We start from the raw sequence: 20,015 nt of genomic DNA, 5'->3' as shown, positions 1-20,015 counted from the left end.
TTTTCACTTGATGACGTCATCCAATAGCCCCGCCCCAGCAGTATGTTTAGGTGCGCACGCCACTTAGCAGTTATTACTTTTAGTGAGGATTTGACCACATTGTACAGAGATTGACCACATTGTACAGAGATTGACCACATTGTACAGAGATTGACCACATTGTACAGAGATTGACCACATTGTACAGAGATTGACCACATTGTACAGAGATTGAGCAGAAAACGAACATGCAGCAGAACCTGTTTGATAATTAATGTGACGTAGGTCCGGGGCGTGGCATCGGGCTGACGTCATTCTCTTGAAACGAGTGGGCAGTGAGGGACAAAAGGAGATGATGATCGGGTGCGAGTCTGGGTACTCAGCAGATCCCCGGGGTAGAGTGGGCCAACATTTCAGGCATGTGTGTTTGTGTGGGAGGGTCAGGGCGAAAGTCTGACTGACTGGGCAGGAGGGCATCAGTGGGGTCTTTTCACGGCTCAGTGCACACGTAGCGGCAGGATCTGTTATAGTCAAACCCCTCTTTTCACGGCTCAGTGCACACGTAGCGGCAGGATCTGTTATAGTCAAACCCCTCTTTTCACGGCTCAGTGCACACGTAGCGGCAGGATCTGTTATAGTCAAACCCCTCTTTTGAGATCCTCCAATGTAAGATTTACCCTCTTTTTAGACCCTACTTTTTAGACCCTCTTTTTAGACCCTACTTTTAGACCCTACTCTTTAGACCCTACTTTTTATACCCTAAATTTAGACCCTACTTTTAGACCCTAATTTTTAGACCCTAATTTTTAGACCCTACTTTTAGACCCTACTTTTTTAGACCCTACTTTTTTAGACCCACTTTGTAGACCCTACGTTTTAGACCCTACTTTTAGACCCTACTTTTTAGACCCTACTTTTTAGACCCTACTTTTACACCCTACTTTTTAGACCCTACTTTTTACACCCTACTTTTTAGACCTACTTTTTAGACCCTACTTTTTAGACCCTACTTTTTATATTTAGTCAAGTTTTGACTAAATATTTTAACGTAGAGGGGGGAATCGAGACGAGGGTCGTGGTGTATGTGTGTGTGTGTGTGTGTGTGTCTGTCTGTCTGTCTCTGTGTGTGTGTAGAGCGATTCAGACTAAACTACTGGACCGATCTTTATGAAATTTGACATGAGAGTTCCTGGGTATGAAATCCCCATACGTTTTTTTCATTTTTTTGATAAATGTCTTTGATGACGTCATATCCGGCTTTTCGTGAAAGTTGAGGCGGCACTGTCACGCCCTCATTTTTCAACCAAATTGGTTGAAATTTTGGTCAAGTAATCTTCGACAAAGCCCGGGGTTCGGTATTGCATTTCAGCTTGGTGGCTTAAAAATTAATTAATGACTTTGGTCATTAAAAATCTGAAAATTGTAAAAAAAAATAAAAATTTATAAAACGATCCAAATTTACGTTTATCTTATTCTCCATCATTTGCTGATTCCAAAAACATATAAATATGTTATATTCGGATTAAAAACAAGCTCTGAAAATTAAATATATAAAAATTATTATCAAAATTAAATTGTCCAAATCAATTTAAAAACACTTTCATCTTATTCCTTGTCGGTTCCTGATTCCAAAAACATATAGATATGATATGTTTGGATTAAAAACACGCTCAGAAAGTTAAAACAAAGAGAGGTACAGAAAAGCGTGCTATCCTTCTTAGCGCAACTACTACCCCGCTCTTCTTGTCAATTTCACTGCCTTTGCCATGAGCGGATACGGTCTTGCTGAAAAATGGCATTGCGTTCACTTTCATTCAGTGAGTTCGACAGTTACTTGACTAAATATTGTATTTTCGCCTTACGCGACTTGTTAGACCCTACTTTTGTACCCCCTATTTTTGTACCCCCTACTTTTAAGACCTACTTTTTACACCCTACTTTTTAGACCTACTTTTTACACCCTACTTTTTACACCCTACTTTTTACCCTCTTTTTACACTCTACTTTTTAGACCCTACTTTTTAGACCTACTTTTTACACCCTACTTTTTAGACCCTCTTTTTAGACCCTACTTTTTAGGCCCTACTTTTAGACCCAACTTTTTACACCCTACTTTTTAGACTCTCTTTTTAGACCCTACTTTTAAGACCCTCTTTTTAGACCCTACTTTTAGACCCTACTTTTACACCCTACTTTTTACACCCTACTTTTTAGACCCTCTTTTTACACCCTACCTTTTTAGACCCTACCTTTTTAGACCCTACTTTTTATACCCTACTTTTAGACCCTACTTTTTACACCCTACTTTTTAGACTCTCTTTTTAGACCCTACTTTTTAGACCCTCTTTTTACACCCTACTTTTTACACCCTACTTTTTAGACCCTACTTTTTAGACCCTACTTTTTAGACTCTACCTTTTAGACCCTACTTTTTCAGATTGTCAGTTGTCTGTTCATGATCTTTGTAAGTTTACCTTCATTTTGATTTCTGAGCTCTCCCGGCCGTTTTAGACCTGCTGTAATTACATTTAGTCAAGTTTTGACTAAATGTTTTAACGTAGAGGGGGGAATCGAGACGAGGGCTGTGGTGTATGTGTGTGTGTGTTTGTGTGTGTGTGTGTGTGTGTGTGTGTGTGTGTGTGTGTGTGTGTGTGTGTGTGTGTGTGTGTGTGTGTATGTGTGTGTGTGTGTCTGTCTGTCTGTCTGTCTGTCTGTCTGTCTGTCTGTCTGTCTGTCTGTCTGTCTGTCTGTCTGTCTGTGTAGAGCGATTCAGACCAAACTACTGGACCGATCTTTATGAAATTTGACATGAGAGTTCCTGGGAATGATATCCCCGGACGTTTTTTTTCTTTTTTTCGATAAATATCTTTGATGACGTCATATCCGGCTTTTTGTAAAAGTTGAGGCGGCACTGTCACACCCTCATTTTTCAATCAAATTGATTGAAATTTTGGCCAAGCAATCTTCGACGAAGGCCGGACTTCGGTATTGCATTTCAGCTTGGCGGCTTAAAAATTAATTAATGACTTTGGTCATTAAAAATCTGAAAATTGTAAAAAAAAAATTAAATGTAAAACGATCCAAATTTACGTTTATCTTATTCTTCATCATTTTCTGATTCCAAAAACATATAAATATGTTATATTCGGATTAAAAACAAGCTCTGAAAATTAAAAATATAAAAATTATTATTAAAATAAAATTTCCGAAATCGATTTAAAAACAATTTCATCTTATTCCTTGTGGGTTCCTGATTCCAAAAACATATAGATGTGATAATTATGTTTGGATTAAAAACACGCTCAGAAAGTTAAAAAGAATAGAGATAAAGAAAAGCGTGCTATCCTTCTCAGCGCAACTACTACGTACCCCGCTCTTCTTGTCAATGCCACTGCCTGTGCATCGAGCGGTGGACTGACGATGCTACGAGTATACGCTCTTGTGAGTTCAGTTTCATTCTGTTAGTTCGACAGCTTGACTAAATGTTGTAATTTCGCCTTACGCGACTTGTTTTGTTTGTTAAAGTGAGATCTTTTAAAGGGGCGAGGGGAGGAGTTCCACTGTCCTGAGTGGACGCGGGGGGTATAGAGTGGACGCGGGGGGTATAGAGTGGACGCGGGGGTTATAGAGTGGACGCGGGGGGTATAGAGTGGACGCGGGGGGTATAGAGTTAGGGTTAGGGTTAGAGTCTTGAGTCCCGCCTGTGTGTTCGTGTCAGGAATCAGCCACCATGCTCGGTTGGCGCTGCGTCAACCACCCACGCTTGCTGTCTTGTCTTGACTAGCCTTGGGTGACCTAAAGGGGTTGTTTAGGCTTTTCACTGTCAGTGTGTGTCAGGCCTCAAAGTGGCGAGTATTTTACATGGCGAATAGAAATCTGTAAATGGCGAGTAGAAATGTTTATCTACTCGACAAAGGCGAGTAAAGTTGCTGAAACAAATGGTTGGTTTGGGTAGTAAAATTTGCTCTCTGGCTAGTAAATTATGAGAAATACCAGCCAAAAAGGCGAGTGCCCCATTTTGAGAACTGTCAGCGCTATGTGTGTGTGTGTGTGTGTGTGTGTGTGTGTGTGTGTGTGTGTGTTTGTGTGTGTGTGTGTGTCTGTGTGTGACTTTCTTCCCCCCCTCTCTCTCTCTCTCTCTCTCTCTCTCTCTCTCTCTCTCTCTCTCTCTGTCTCTCTGTCTCTCTCTCTCTCTCTGTCTCTCTCTCTCTCTCTCTCTCTCCCTGTCTCTCTCTCTCTCTCTCTCTGTCTCTCTCTCCCTGTCTCTCTCTCTCTCTCTCTCTCTCTCTCTCTCTCTCTCTCTCTCTCTCTCTCTCTCTCTCAGGAACAAAACGGAGACAAAAGATGTTTTCCGTGGTTATTACATGACGCCAGTAAGGTATTCATAACAAAGCATCAGCGTGAAGATGGAATGATATATTTGTATTGTTTAAAGGAAGGATCACTGGAGAGGTGCATGTGTAGCGGAAAGCTTCAGGTACAGATCGAGATGAACCGTTGATTACTTCGAACCACTCCTTGTGTTCACTTTCGGTATGAAGAGTTGGACAGTTTGTTTATTGAGAAGCAGGAGACAGCACCGTGTGTGAACCACTACCTCGATTACAAAAATCAATGAAAATCTTGATCATTTTGCTATTGTAATTTGACTTTTTTCAACCATTTCTTAATTTTGTTTTTCTAAGTTGAACCCCTTTTCCTCGGTTTTTGCCCCCGCCCCCTGGTTAAAGCATACAACAGGAATTGTGTGTGGGTACAGTGTCAGTGTCCACCCTTGCAAACACCCCGGGGTCGGGTGTGCACCTAGGTTGGTACCACAATGACAGGAGTGGAAGGGGAGAGGGTTTTGGGGGACGGAGGGGGGGGGGGGGGTTGCCGAGGTCATGGGGTGGTTAGATACAGGTGTAAGTTTTCACTGCCCGTTCAATCACGCATGGCAGCCTCCACAGCCATAAAATAGCACCTTGCTATGTCTGTGGGTAGCCCCAGACAAGAGAGAAAGGGGGGTTGCAGAGGGGAGGAGGGGTAGAGGATTATCGTGTGAAGGGCGGGGTAGGAAACGGGTGGCTGGCAGCGACAGAAGAGTGGTGGGAGGACAGGGATCTTGGCACGGGTACTACCAGGTCAATCCCCCGTTGTTGAAGGGAGAAAGTGTTCATTCCTCTGGGCTTGAGCGTCAAGAAGACAAACAGAACACACAGAAGAAAAACAGAACGACATCACTTTACTACTCTCAACAACAAAACAGTTTTGACATTTTACCAACCTACCGACAGTATAATATTTATGGAGGGCCTATGGGTTAGGGAGGGGGGGTGGTTTTCACAAGGTCAAAGGCCAGATAAAAACCTGGAACAGAGAAAAGTCGACATGGGACAGAATAACAGCACGTGAAGTAAGGAATTACCTCAAGTGCAGGTGAGGGATTACACTAATCCTGTGGCGGTAGTTCTCTCCATTATGCAGAACCCCTTCAACCCCGCCCAGCACACCCTCAACTATACATACTTACCCGTGCCCGAGGCCTAGTCGGCAGTTCTATACCTGTCACCTGTGTAGTTGTCAAGGTGATCGCACAAGCGTTCTGCTACTTGAGCCACGCAGGAGTGCAGAGCTGTGGCTTTTAGTTGGGTCAACTCTGGCCTTGCCGTCCCCTCTTCAGGAGTGCAGAGCTGTGGCTTTTAGTTGGGTCAACTCTGACCTTGCCGTCCCCTCTTCAGGAGTGCAGAGCTGTGGCTTTTAGTTGGGTCAACTCTGGCCTTGCCGCCCCCTCTTCAGGAGTGCAGAGCTGTGGCTTTTGGTTGGGTCAACTCTGGCCTTGCCGTCCCCTCTTCAGGAGTGCAGAGCTGTGGCTTTTGGTTGGGTCAACTCTGGCCTTGCCGTCCCCTCTTCAGGAGTGCAGAGCTGTGGCTTTTAGTTGGGTCAACTCTGGCCTTGCCGTCCCCTCTTCAGGAGTGCAGAGCTGTGGCTTTTAGTTGGGTCAACTCTGGCCTTGCCTTCCTCTCTTTAGGAGAATGCTTCAAGTCCAGCTCAGTGCTGACAGTTCTAACCGAAAGGAAATTTTCTGGTTTCTCCTAGTTTGATCTGATCCCTTACACTGTGCTTTTATGGTTGCGCTTTTGGCTTCCGATATAAAGTTAGCACACACTAATTGTTGCAAGAGGGGGTCAACTTTATCCCCTCTTCTTGGGACTGCTTCATTCCATGCTGACACCTCTAACCCAAAACACATCTTTTGGTTACTTCTTGTTTAATCACATACACTGCTCTGCATTTATGGTTGCACTTTTGGCTTACGATGTAAGGTTAGCACACGTACACTCCTTTGCAAGAGGTGGTCCGGTATTGGTAAAATGCAATCATTCTGTCGAAAGGGATTGCCGTGAAAGACAGCCTCGTATTAATGGCTTGACTCACCTTAGTGAAGGAGAAGAAGAAAAAGAAGAAACGTTTCACTTTTTGGTAAGACCTCTCATTTTTTTTTAAGTGTTTGTGGTTATTCAAATTTAAAGCGACTGTTCTCGAAAGTCACTTTTGTTGTACAGCAACACTTCTCAAAAATCAATGATAACGTACGGACAGCAAATCGCGGTTCTGGGTCGTTGATCGCGGCTCTATGGAGTAATTCAGTACAGCTAGTGGTTTTTTTCTTCTGGCATCCTACACGCATGGCACAGAGCAAGAGAGAGAAAGGAAAGAGGGGAGAGGAGGAGGAGGATGAAGTAAGTTGGGGGAGGGGGAGGGGGTAGGAAGAATATTTGGGTGAAGGGTTGAGGAGGAGGAAATATTGTTGGGGAGAGGGGGGGGGGAGAAAGAAAAGGTGGAGGGAGGGGGAAGCATATTTGGGGAGTAGAGGGAGAAGAAGGAAGGGAAATTGTAGGGAGGGGGTGGTGTAGATTGGGGGGGGGTGAAAGGTGTATAGCAGCAGGCCTTGTGGCAGCCAGGTGCAGATGCCAGAGCTTGTGATTTAATCTGCAGTTCAATTAACCCTTTTAGCACGCCGCGGTCTGCATGCCTCACGCTCTGTCTGATTGATAAAGAGAAGAAAACTAGGGGCAGAACAGTTCACACATCCAAAGGGGAACATGAAAGGGGTGGGGAGGGCGCCCGGGAGAGAGTGTGTGAGAGAGAGGTAGAAAGACAAACAGACAGACAGACAGAGATAGAGAACAAGAAGAACAAAAGAGTGAGAGAAAAAGACAGACAGACAGACAGACAGACAGACAGACAAACGGCCATAGAGATAAAGAACAAGAAGAACAAAAGAAGAAGCATTAGGGAGAGAGAGACAGTACTGATAGAGAGAGACGGTGGGGAGGGAGAGAGATAGAAGAAGCATTAGGGAGAGAGAGACAGTACTGATAGAGAGAGACGGCGGGGAGGGAGAGAGATAGAAGAAGCATTAGGGAGAGAGAGACAGTACTGATAGAGACGGCGGGGAGGGAGAGAGATAGAAGAAGCATTAGGGAGAGAGAGACAGTACTGATAGAGAGAGACGGCGGGGAGGGAGAGAGATAGAAGAAGCATTAGGGAGAGAGAGACAGTACTGATAGAGAGAGACGGCGGGGAGGGAGAGAGATAGAAGAAGCATTAGGGAGAGAGAGACAGTACTGATAGAGACGGCGGGGAGGGAGAGAGATAGAAGAAGCATTAGGGAGAGAGAGACAGTACTGATAGAGAGAGACGGCGGGGAGGGAGAGAGATAGAAGAAGCATTAGGGAGAGAGAGACAGTACTGGTAGAGAGAGACGGCGGGGAGGGAGAGAGATAGAAGAAGCATTAGGGAGAGAGAGACAGAACTGATAGAGAGAGACGGCGGGGAGGGAGAGAGATAGAAGAAGCATTAGGGAGAGAGAGACAGAACTGATAGAGAGAGACGGCGGGGAGGGAGAGAGATAGAAGAAGCATTAGGGAGAGAGAGACAGTACTGATAGAGAGAGACGGCGGGGAGGGAGAGAGATAGAAGAAGCATTAGGGAGAGAGAGACAGTGCAGATAGAGAGAGACGGTGGGGAGGGAGAGAGATAGAAGAAGCATTAGGGAGAGAGAGACAGTACTGATAGAGAGAGACGGTGGGGAGGGAGAGAGATAGAAGAAGAAACCAGAGAGAGAGAGGAGGGAGGGAGAGAGAGGGAGAGAAGAAACACAACGAAGCAAGATGAAGGAAGACATTTCTAAGGTAGGTCAGAGGGGAGGGAACAGTGTCGAGAGTGAGAGACGAACAGACGAAGAGAGCGAGAGAGAAATGCTTAGCACAAAAAACTTGAAGAGGATTTTTCTCGAGGGGAGGAGGAGCACTATCAGATAGCGGTAGTTGAAAGACGGGGTGGAACAGTTGGTCAGAAGACAAGAGATAACGGGTGAAGAAGGAAGGAAATAAGGAGAAAAGTTGATGAATCAGTCGCTTCGTTTTCCAAGAAAAGAAACTCTCCACACAACCACACAGTGGCAGCGACGGCACAATTAACAAGGCCAAAGATAAATGCAGAGCAGTTTTTATTTGTACAGCGGAACCTATCGTTTTAGAAATCAACAAATCAACAACAACAACAACAACAACAACAACAAATGAGCCCTTAAAAGAGACGGAGGAGTGTTAGATATGGAGGTAAATTACTGATGTTATGAACACACACAAAAATGGACAATTCGAACCTTTTTTTAGACCTACAAATCTGGGAAAATCAAGACAGGCGAGGGAGAGAGTCCTAACATGAAGGTAAATTTACAGAAGTTATGATCAGGAAATGGACAAAAAGGTTCTCAAAAGGAGGAGGTCTTAATTAGGGGGCTCGTAAAGGGGCTTCAACTGTAGGAAGAGGGCTTCAACTGTAGGAAGAGGGCTTCAACTGTAGGGAGAGGGCTTCAACTGTAGGGAGAGGGCTTCAACTGTAGGAAGAGGGCTTCAACTGTAGGAAGAGGGCTTCAACTGTGGGGGGAGAGGGCTTCAACTGTAGGGAGAGGGCTTCAACTGTAGGGAGAGGGCTTCAACTGTGGGGAGAGGGCTTCAACTGTAGGGAGAGGGCTTCAACTGTGGGGAGAGGGCTTCAACTGTGGGGAGAGGGCTTCAACTGTAGGGAGAGGGCTTCAACTGTAGGGAGAGGGCTTCAACTGTGGGGAGAGGGCTTCAACTGTGGGAAGAGGGCTTCAACTGTGGGGAGAGGGCTTCAACTGTGGGGAGAGGGCTTCAACTGTAGGAAGAGGGCTTCAACTGTAGGAAGAGGGCTTCAACTGTAGGGAGAGGGCTTCAACTGTAGGGAGAGGGCTTCAACTGTAGGGAGAGGGCTTCAACTGTAGGAAGAGGGCTTCAACTGTAGGAAGAGGGCTTCAACTGTAGGGAGAGGGCTTCAACTGTAGGAAGAGGGCTTCAACTGTAGGAAGAGGAGAAGAAAAGAGAGAAGAACCTGTTGAATTTGAGGGCCAAAGGGGCTTCAACTGTAGGAAGAGGAGAAGAAAAGAGAGAAGAACCTGTTGAATTTGAGGGCCATTCTGTACAGTCTGCATGATGGAGCGATTGCGGAGTTGATCAAACGCAATCACGTTTCCCAGATCTCTCCAGAGGTGCTGATTTTCATCTGCTTGTGAGTGTGTGTGTGTGTTGGGGGGGGGGGCTGTGTGTGTGTATTAGTTGTTCGCAAACACGGTTTGATTGTACAAGAAAGACCCTGTTTCCCTCCCGATTTTTATTTTTAAGCCATCCTTTAAAATTGGGGTGCATAGGTTTCACTCGGTCTGTTTGTATGTTTGTTTGTCGTTCTGTTCGCACTATATGAAAATATGTATTATGAAGCGGCATAGATCCGATCGGAAAATATGGTGTGAAGGGGCCTTTAAGAAGACTTAGACGCAATTAGAAAGTATATTGTGAAGGGGCCTTAAAGAAGACTTTGACGCAATTAAAAAATATATCGTGAAGGTGCGTTTAAAAAGACTTGGGCTTAATTAAAAAGTATGTTGTCAAGGGGCCTTTAAGAAGACTTGGACGCAATTAAAGAATATGTTGTGAAGGGGCCTTTAAAAAGACTTGGACGGAATTTAAAAAGTATGTTGTCAAGGGGCCTTTAAGAATACTTGGACGCAAATAAAAAAAATATGTTGTGATGGGGCCTTTAAGAAGACATGGACACAATTAGAAAGTGTGATATGAAGGAGCCTTGAAGAAGAATCGGACGCAATTAAAAATTATGTTGTGAAGGAGCCTTTAACCTGGACGCGATGCACGCGTGTGTGTATTCTGGGGGTGTTTTTGTTCGGCGCTTGGGTTTCACAACAGTTCTGCTGTCTGCACAAATTGCCGCCTTCTGTTGGACCTACCTGCGTTTTACCTGTATGCCGCTCTCAGGCCTTCTCGAGCTGCCGCTGGCTTACTGAAGAAAGCAAGAAGATCGTTCTGGGACGAACAAATAAATGATTGCGGTGTGCAGTTTATTCTGCTACGTCCTTGTCCAAATGAGTTTTGTCCCTCATTGAGCAGCAAGCTTGATACGAAAACTAACAGATCTTGCTTTCTTGCGCTTCGCGGCTGTTTGAGGGGAAAAAAAGGGTTGCGGAGCCTGATCAAAAGTAGTATGTATATGTACTTTGGTGCTCACCAAATTACGCTTGCTGACAGCTGATTCAACTTACAGTCTTAAAAAAACACGCCTTTCTGGTTACTTGCAAGCGAAGTAACTCATTTGTGTCGATGGTTGGTAGTGCCTGACTGGTGCACTTAGGTGCAACACAGTTGGTGCTGAGGTAAAACTTAAGCAAGAAGCGTAAAAAACCCAAAAAACACGTTATGCCTTGCTGCTATTGTGGGGGTGGTAATCTTAGATTGCTGCTATTGTGGGGGTGGTAATCTTAGATTGCTGCTATTGTGGGGGTGGTAATCTTAGATTTATTTAAGCCTTACAGGTGGAAGCAGAGTGAACAATTAACGATTCAACAGCCGCTTGATATTCGCCGGTCAATTAGACTGAATTCTGAAAGAAAACATGATGCAGACCCGCAAGACAAATTGCAGTTATGTTTGCGAAATAGCTTCTCAAGTTAACTGAATATAGTAGTTTGGAGAAGTTCGTGTTACCAAATCCTCCGACTTTTCAACACAAGACTATTAGTCGGGAACTTAAATGTACATAGTCGGAATAAGTTCGTGTTATCAGTCAAATTTCACCGACTTCTTTCCACAAGACTCACGGAACTGAATACACATAGCTGGAATAAGTTCGTGTTACCAAATTTCTCCCACTTCTCTCTGCAAGACTGCGAAGAACGAAGAAGATATTTGGAGCTGTGTGTGCAGAAGTCAACCGCACCACAGAAAGATAACAGCGGACAAACTTGTAGCAACTGGGGAGTTGAGGGAATTGCTCGGGACAGGAGTCGTTGGGCGGTAACAGCGAAGTACAGTGGTACCTGTGGTGAAAGCACACCCTAGGGACCATTGCACCAACCCCATAGTGTCCCCACATTGCAGACAGGTGTATTTTGGTCAAAATAACAAACAAAGGGACAAGAAAATGTGTCCTTTCGTGGGAGGTGTACTCTCATCGGAAGGTCCTCCCGTCGGAGGTAGCACTGTGGTGGAATGGGATGGGGGTGGGGGGTTGATGGGAGGGACTGATGATCTGTCATTAGAGGTCTTGCGAGTTACGCTTGACTGCTGATTGCGGAGAGGACGACCCGTCTCCCCCGGCGATAATGAGGTAGGTGGTCTCCGCTGGCAGTGGGGTCTGTATAGATCTGTAGGCTCTTTAGAGGACCTCCGCGCGACACACCTTCTTTTCGGTCATTGTCAGCACAACGGCTCTATGAACTGTGAAGGAAGAGACTGCACAGAATGGTAGCAGTACTCGACGGTCTTGTTAAACTTGAAGATTGGTCCCCCATTTAACTGTTGAGGTAGAGACTGTGCAGAATGGTAGCAACACTCGACGGTCTTGTTTACCTTGACGATTGGTCCCCCATTTAACTGTCGAGGTTGAGACTGTGCAGAATGGTAGCAACAATTGACGGTCTTATTAACCTTGAAGATTGGTCCCCCATTTAACTGCCGAGGTAGAGACTGTGCAGAATGGTGGCAACACTCGACGGTCTTGTTTACCTTGACGATTGGTCCCCCATTTAACTGTCGAGGTAGAGACTGTGCAGAATGGTAGCAACACTCGACGGTCTTGTTAACCTTGACGATTGGTCCCCCATTTAACTGTCGAGGTAGAGACTGTGCAGAATGGTAGCAACACTCGACGGTCTTGTTAAACTTGAAGATTGGTCCCCCATTTAACTGCCGAGGTAGAGACTGTGCAGAATGGTAGCAACACTCGACGGTCTTGTTTACCTTGACGATTGGTCCCCCATTTAACTGTCGAGGTTGAGACTGTGCAGAATGGTAGCAACAATTGACGGTCTTATTAACCTTGAAGATTGGTCCCCCATTTAACTGCCGAGGTAGAGACTGTGCAGAATGGTAGCAACACTCGACGGTCTTGTTAAACTTGAAGATTGGTCCCCCATTTAACTGTCGAGGTAGAGACTGTGCAGAATGGTAGCAACACTCGACGGTCTTGTTAACCTTGACGATTGGTCCCCCATTTAACTGTCGAGGTAGAGACTGTGCAGAATGGTAGCAGTACTCGACGGTCTTGTTAACCTTGACGATTGGTCCCCCATTTAACTGTCGAGGTAGAGACTGTGCAGAATGGTAGCAACACTCGACGGTCTTGTTAAACTTGACGATTGGTCCTCCATTTAACTGTCGAGGTAGAGACTGTGCAGAATGGTAGCAGTACTCGACGGTCTTGTTAACCTTGAAGATTGGTCCCCCATTTAACTGTCGAGGTAGAGACTGTGCAGAATGGTAGCAGTACTCGACGGTCTTGTTAACCTTGACGATTGGTCCCCCATTTAACTGTCGAGGTAGAAACTGTGCAGAATGGTAGCAGTACTCGACGGTCTTGTTAAACTTGACGATTGGTCCCCCATTTAACTGTCGAGGTAGAGACTGTGCAGAATGGTAGCAAAACTCGACGGTCTTGTTAAACTTGACGATTGGTCCCCCATTTAACTGTCGAGGTAGAGACTGTGCAGAATGGTAGCAGTACTCGACGGTCTTGTTAAACTTGAAGATTGGTCCCCCATTTAACTGTCGAGGTAGAGACTGTGCAGAATGGTAGCAACACTCGACGGTCTTGTTTACCTTGACGATTGGTCCCCCATTTAACTGTCGAGGTTGAGACTGTGCAGAATGGTAGCAGTACTCGACAGTCTTGTTAACCTTGACGATTGGTCCCCCATTTAACTGTCGAGGTTGAGACTGTGCAGAATGGTAGCAACAATTGACGGTCTTATTAACCTTGAAGATTGGTCCCCCATTTAACTGCCGAGGTAGAGACTGTGCAGAATGGTGGCAACACTCGACGGTCTTGTTAAACTTGAAGATTGGTCCCCCATTTAACTGCCGAGGTAGAGACTGTGCAGAATGGTAGCAACACTCGACGGTCTTGTTTACCTTGACGAATTATCCCCATGAACGATGCGAGGCTTTATAAATATTGCAGAACAGCCAGGACTGTCGTGGTGATGCTTCGGTTCAGACTATGGTTTTGTAGTGGACATTCCCCCAAACACACAACACGTGAAAATGCTTGCAAGCTCGGGTTTGGGAGGGTAAGGGAGGGAAGGGGGGGGGGGGGGGGTGTTGGGTGGCGTTTTGGGGTGGATGTAGGAATGGTCAAAATGTCACACCCGTTTAAAGATGTACATAACTTTATTATTCAATCAATCAATCAATATGAGGCTTGTATCGCGCGTATTCCGTGGGTACAGTTCTAAGCGCAGGGATTTATGTTCAGGGATTATTATTCAAGGATCTGAGAAGACGTTTTGCTCATAAATATTTTGAATCAAAAACATCACATCTGATGTTGCTCCCAAACGCAGGATTGTGTTAGGCTTGTAAGACATCTGTTGATTTCTTTGGCAGGGCCGGACTACCGGGGGGGGTTATGGGGGTTGCGCAACCCCCCCCCCCCCCCTAGCCTAAACATGTACCTCACTTATTTAAAAAAATTTTTATTATTGTTTATTTTTGCCGTTTCATGCAAGGAGCGACCATTTTCCTATCTCAGAATATGACCTACCCATAAGCTTCAGGGGGCTTCGCCCCCTGACCCCCACAAGGGGCTCTGCCCCTTGACCCCGCTAGGGGGAACATCCCCCTGGACCACCACTGGCAACCCCCCCCCCCCCTCCTCTTAGCCTAGTCCGGCCCTGTTTGGGGCATAAGACATGTATTCATTCTTCACGACGTTTGCTTCAGTGTGCCAGCTGGGATCATGCAAACAGAACTGATGCGGAAGGGCGGTCAACTCTCTGATGTAGATTAACAGTTTTCATGTACAAAGACTTATCTTGGAAGCAGCAACTTTCTTTTTTTTCTCTTTCTTTTTCTTTCTTCTTTTTTTTGCGCTCTTAGTGGCTACGATCTTAGCTTTAAGTCCATTTTTGGCTAAATTAAGTTCTTTCATACCTTTACTGCTCCGCTTCAAACAATTGTTGTCACCGTAGGACGCCATGTGAAGGATATGTGCTTGGGCTTTGTCTTTGGTGAAACCCTCCCACGAAGGTCATAGGATGGTCCAAAGCAGGTGACGTGGTTCCCCCTCCCTCTACCATGTAAGGGCGACAATGCAATCGATCTTGCACGTCTACTTAACCGGTTTTTGCCAACAACCCACAAAATCGTTCCACAGGTAGACCTCTCTACTTCTTGCACTGAGCTTCTGTGGCCCTTGAAGACACGCCAGACTGGTCCTGTTGGGGATCTTGACGTCTTCTGTGGCCCTTGAAGACACGCCAGACTGGTCCTGTTGGGGATCTTGACGTCTTCTGTGGCCCTTGAAGACACGCCAGACTGGTCCTGTTGGGGATCTTGACGTCTTCTGTGGCCCTTGAAGACACGCCAGACTGGTCCTGTTGGGGATCTTGACGTCTATTATGCGCACACTTGTGGGACTAGCACGTCGACTCACTTTCATACCCTCGGGATTGTCATAGATGGAAGAGGCACCCCAACACGAGCGCTGTTGTCTGCTTCCCTCGCTGGAGTGTGTGTATAGGTTGCATGGTTCTTGCTTGTGAACGTATTAAGGCTGGCACTTCAAATCCATGACAGGTTCTCATCGTGGACTGACATGTTCACTTCTGAGACCGTACGTTGCAGTGACCCTGTTTCATGCCCTCGTGGCGGTTTTCGTTTTGTGCTTTCTTCGTTGAAGTGTGTGTCTGTGTACCATGGTGCTTGTTGCTGTGGACCTATTAGGCCGATACTGGAGATACCTGACAGGTTCTGGTCGAAGATAGACGCGTCAATTTCAGAAGCCAACGTAGCGACCCAATTTTTTTTTTGTTGTGATCGAGAGCTCTGCCTCTGGTCCCTTGTGTGTGTGACTGTGTGTCATTGTGTGTGACTGTGTGTGACTGTGTGTCATTGTGTGTGTGTGTGTCTGTGACTGTGTGTGATTGTGTGTCATTGTGTGTGTGTGTCTATATATCTATATACGGCTTGTGTGTGTCTGTGTGTCTGTCTGTCTGTCTGTCAGTCTCTCTTCGCGATGCACGCCCAAAGTTCTCGATGGATCTGCTTCAAATTTGGTGGGCATATTCAGGTAGGCGCCGGACACAATCTGGTCGATGAAAATTTTCAACCCGTGCTCTCAGCGCGCAGCGCTGAACCGATTTTGGTTTTTCTGTAGATCCATTTCCAGTAATTCTTCCTTATCTTCTCCGGTGGTTTGCGCGTTTATCTCCCTTCCTTCGTGTGGCGTCAATCGCGGGTACCCGGCGAAGCCGGCGTACGGTGCTGTAGACCTCTCAGGCGAAGCCGGGTATTCGGCTCTACTTCTTCATACTCCGTCTCGCGATCATCCCGGCGAAGCCGGTACCCGGCGAAGCGGGTAATCATCTAGTATATATATGTGTGTGTGATTGTGTGATTGTGTGGTTGTGTGTGTGTGTGTGTGTGTGTGTGTGTGTGTGTGTGTGTATGTGTGTGTGTGTATGTGTGTGTGTGTGTGTGTGTGTATGTGTGTTTGTGTGTGTGTGTGTATGTGTATGTGTATATGTGTGTGTATATATGTGTGTGTGTATGTGTGTATGTGTGTGTGTGTGTTTGTGTGTGTGTGTGTGTATGTGTGTGTGTGTGTGTGTGTGTGTGTGTGTGTGTGTGTGTTGAGGTCGACCAATCAGGTAGGTACTTCAGATGCCTAACGGGTTGTCGTCGAAGAACGACACGTCAACTTCAGTAGCCAGGGCGGTGAAGCCATGCCGCATTTCTATGTAGAGGTAGCTGAGAAGTATGACTGTTTTCTCAAGTCTGCTTTCCTTATTGGAGTGTGTGTGTCTACATGAGGATTCGAGCTGTAGACCTCTCAGGCAGGCATGCACTTCAGATGCCTGACAGGTTCTCGACGAAGACGGGCACGTCCTCATCGTGGGCCAGGGCGATGACCAAGTCTGATCCCCTTGCCGCATGTTTATGAAGAGCTAGCTCACAAGTAGGGCTGCTTTTTGCTTGTCTTATTGGGGAAAGTGTGTACATGGTGATTTTTGTCGTGGACCTTTTACGCTGGCACTTGAGATGGCTGACAGGTGCTCAGCGTGGTCTGACATGTCGCCTGTAGACTTTGCTTCCCTCCTTCGTGGTTCTGTTTGCTTACTGCTTTTACACAATGTCACCCGGCGCCTCCTTTCCGTTTCACCACTCTCATGGCCTTTTAATTTTCCTTTAACTCGAGTGGTGAGAATGTACATGGACTGTAGGTGTGTGCATCAAAGGCGCTTGAAACCGGTTAATGTCCCGAAAAGCTGCGTTTAATGCCACCGGCGGAACAGCCTGTACGCCAGACGGGCTCTAAAAAGGGAAGGTCATCAAAGGGATTATAGCCGAGAGGATAATATACACTGTGGAACAAGTTACGACTGGAAGAATGTTGCACGGCTGCTTTGTAGTTATGTAATTTATGGTGACAAAAATGGGAACGGAACCTTGCATAATTCAGCCAAGGAAACGTAGGGAACGTGTACATTTTTGTGATAATTTGCACAGAAAAATCTCTGACAATGTAAACTATACACTTGTAAGAATGAGTCCTGCACACATTTTTTGTCTTGGTCGTCTTGCTGCCAAGAAAACGTGTTGCTCTTTTTGTTTGTTGGACAAGTAGAGAATCGGGAGCAGGATAATACGTGCTGCCGTTGAGAAATTAAAACTTGTGTAATGATTTATTTCTGCTTCTTCCTCTTCTTTTTTCCGGTGTTGTGCGATTAGGTAATCGTCGTTACTTACACTGCTGGAATGTGTTGTGTGTGTCCCTATGTCGTCAGTTAGAACGTTGTTTGTCAAACAAATATTTGGTAATAGTATATACCACTCAAGGCTGTGCTGCCAGCAAAGGTATCGATGAATCTTTCAAGATTGAATGGGGCGGGAGACAAAAAGAACATTAGGACTGTAGCTGCAATTGGAACGTGACTCACCCACGACCCCCCAACAAAGGATGTTTCAAAACGTGTTCATTTTTGAGAGGTTTGGAAAAATAGGGGTGTGATTATGTGTGAAACTTGCATCCTTACCCATCATAATGTTATACTCCTTGCGAAAATTTCATCACATCATTATGTTTGCTTCCTAACCTAAGCGTAATCAGGGGCGGATCAGTTGCTTTGTAAGGGGGGGGGCACTTTGTATCGAAAGTGAATGTGATGGGCGCGAAGCGCCCGAATTTGCTAGGGGGGTCCGGGGGCATGCACCCCCGGAAAAAATGTTTGCCCAAAGAAGCAAAATGGTGCCATCTGGTGCCATTTGAACTTAGAAATGGTCATAGAATCAGCATAGAAAAATCCTTTTTTTTTCTTCTTTTTTTTTTTTTCGGGGGGGGGGGGGGCACGTGCCCCCTGTGCCCCCCCCCCCCCCCCTCGTCCGCCCCTGGTAATTTTATGTCCCTTGATGGAAACAAAATGATCACATTCTTTCAGACCCCGGTCCACCGGGCTGAACAGTGACACGGCCATTCACTCCAGGGGCTTTTACCGTCATGCCGACAAATCTGTTTGATGACAATTGACAGTGCAGCAACGGCAAAAAAAGGGGTGTCGGGGTGGTACTGCAGCTCGTCATTTACCCACCCGTCGACTTGTGTGCCCCCCTTCCCTCACCCAAACTTCTTTTTTTCTTGGCGACACACGACAAAGCTTGGCGAAAAGATCTAGGCCATGAATATTCATGAGAGTCGTAAAGCGGCGGTAGCGCGGCAGTAACGAGTTGTCTGTCCTTGGGCCGACTCTGCAGGGGACTGCTGATGTCGGTTCATCCTCACACCGTTCGGGACAAATAGATTTGAAACAATTTTTTTCTGTACACAGGCGCCTGTTCTTATCTTCTTTTTCTACTTGTTTCTTTCTTTTTTCTTTTTTTTTTTTTTTTTTTGGGGGGGGGGGGGGGGGTATGTGATAACCCCAACCCATTACAACGTCCTCTCCCTCTTCGGAAAGCAGTTTTGGAATGACTGTAATATTGTGAAAGAGTCGTTGTACATCAGACCCTGAAATCCAGCATGCCGTGATAAAATGCAGAAAAGTATGTTTATGAGAGGGTGGGAAGAAGTGTGGATATGGTGCCGTGTGTCAGGCAGACAGGCAGACACTGAGACAGACGGAGTTTGATAGCTCGACGACAGTGATGACGTAACGAGGACACAAGTGATGACGTAATACCATTGGTAACAGGTAAAACTCCCTGTTGTAGGTCGATGTATGTCACCCTATATTCACTGAACAGGATGTGTTTGAACCAAAAACTCTTTAAATTTGTGTTTCAGTTGTGCGTGACACCGAAGCGTGGCCCGGACGACCTTGCTGTGACCTTGCCACAGGGGCCCAGTGTCGCCGGCGGTGTTTGAACGTAAGTATATACCCTTGACATGTACACTATATCGTACACAGGTTTATCCTAGCATAAAACCACGTCATGTCCCACCTAGCATATAACCACGTCATGTCCCACCTAGCATATAACCACGTCGTGTCCCAAATAGACACTAGTTCTGCCTAGCATATAACCACGTCATGTCCCAAATAGACACTAGTTCTGCCTAGCATTATAACCACGTCATGTCCCAAATAGACACTAGTTCTGCCTAGCATTATAACCACGTCATGTCCCAAATAGACACTAGTTCTGCCTAGCATAAAACCACGTCATGTCCCAAATAGACACTAGTTCTGCCTAGCATATAACCACGTCATGTCCCAAATAGACACTAGTTCTGCCTAGCATATAACCACGTCATGTCCCAAATAGACACTAGTTCTGCCTAGCATATAACCACGTCATGTCCCAAATAGACACTAGTTCTGCCTAGCATATAACCACGTCATGTCCCAAATAGACACTAGTTCTGCCTAGCATATAACCACGTCATGTCCCAAATAGACACTAGTTCTGCCTAGCATATAACCACGTCATGTCCCAAATAGACACTAGTTCTGCCTAGCATATAACCACGTCATGTCCCAAATAGACACTAGTTCTGCCTAGCATATAACCACGTCATGTCCCAAATAGACACTAGTTCTGCCTAGCATATAACCACGTCATGTCCCAAATAGACACTAGTTCTGCCTAGCATATAACCACGTCATGTCCCAAATAGACACTAGTTCTGCCTAGCATATAACCACGTCATGTCCCAAATAGACACTAGTTCTGCCTAGCATATAACCACGTCATGTCCCAAATAGACACTAGTTCTGCCTAGCATATAACCACGTCATGTCCCAAATAGACACTAGTTCTGCCTAGCATATAACCACGTCATGTCCCAAATAGACACTAGTTCTGCCTAGCATATAACCACGTCATGTCCCAAATAGACACTAGTTCTGCCTAGCATATAACCACGTCATGTCCCAAATAGACACTAGTTCTGCCTAGCATATAACCACGTCATGTCCCAAATAGACACTAGTTCTGCCTAGCATATAACCACGTCATGTC

At 45.9% G+C, this 20,015-nt stretch overlaps 1 protein-coding gene across 1 annotated transcript in view; it reads left to right on the top strand.

Moving 5' to 3' along the window:
• LOC138981023 (reversion-inducing cysteine-rich protein with Kazal motifs-like) overlaps window positions 1-20,015 on the top strand; it is a 138,853-nt gene that overhangs the window by 46,772 nt on the left and 72,066 nt on the right. Inside the window, exon 5 of the mRNA XM_070353819.1 lies at window positions 18,838-18,920. Coding sequence (XP_070209920.1) covers window positions 18,838-18,920 — 83 coding nt within the window. The remainder of the gene's footprint in view (window positions 1-18,837; window positions 18,921-20,015) is intronic.

Source organism: Littorina saxatilis, linkage group LG12 (assembly GCF_037325665.1).
Source record: "Littorina saxatilis isolate snail1 linkage group LG12, US_GU_Lsax_2.0, whole genome shotgun sequence".
Taxonomy (NCBI): domain Eukaryota; kingdom Metazoa; phylum Mollusca; class Gastropoda; order Littorinimorpha; family Littorinidae; genus Littorina; species Littorina saxatilis.
The sequence above is the reverse complement of the archived record's forward strand: the minus strand, read 5'-3'. Positions and strand labels throughout refer to the sequence as shown.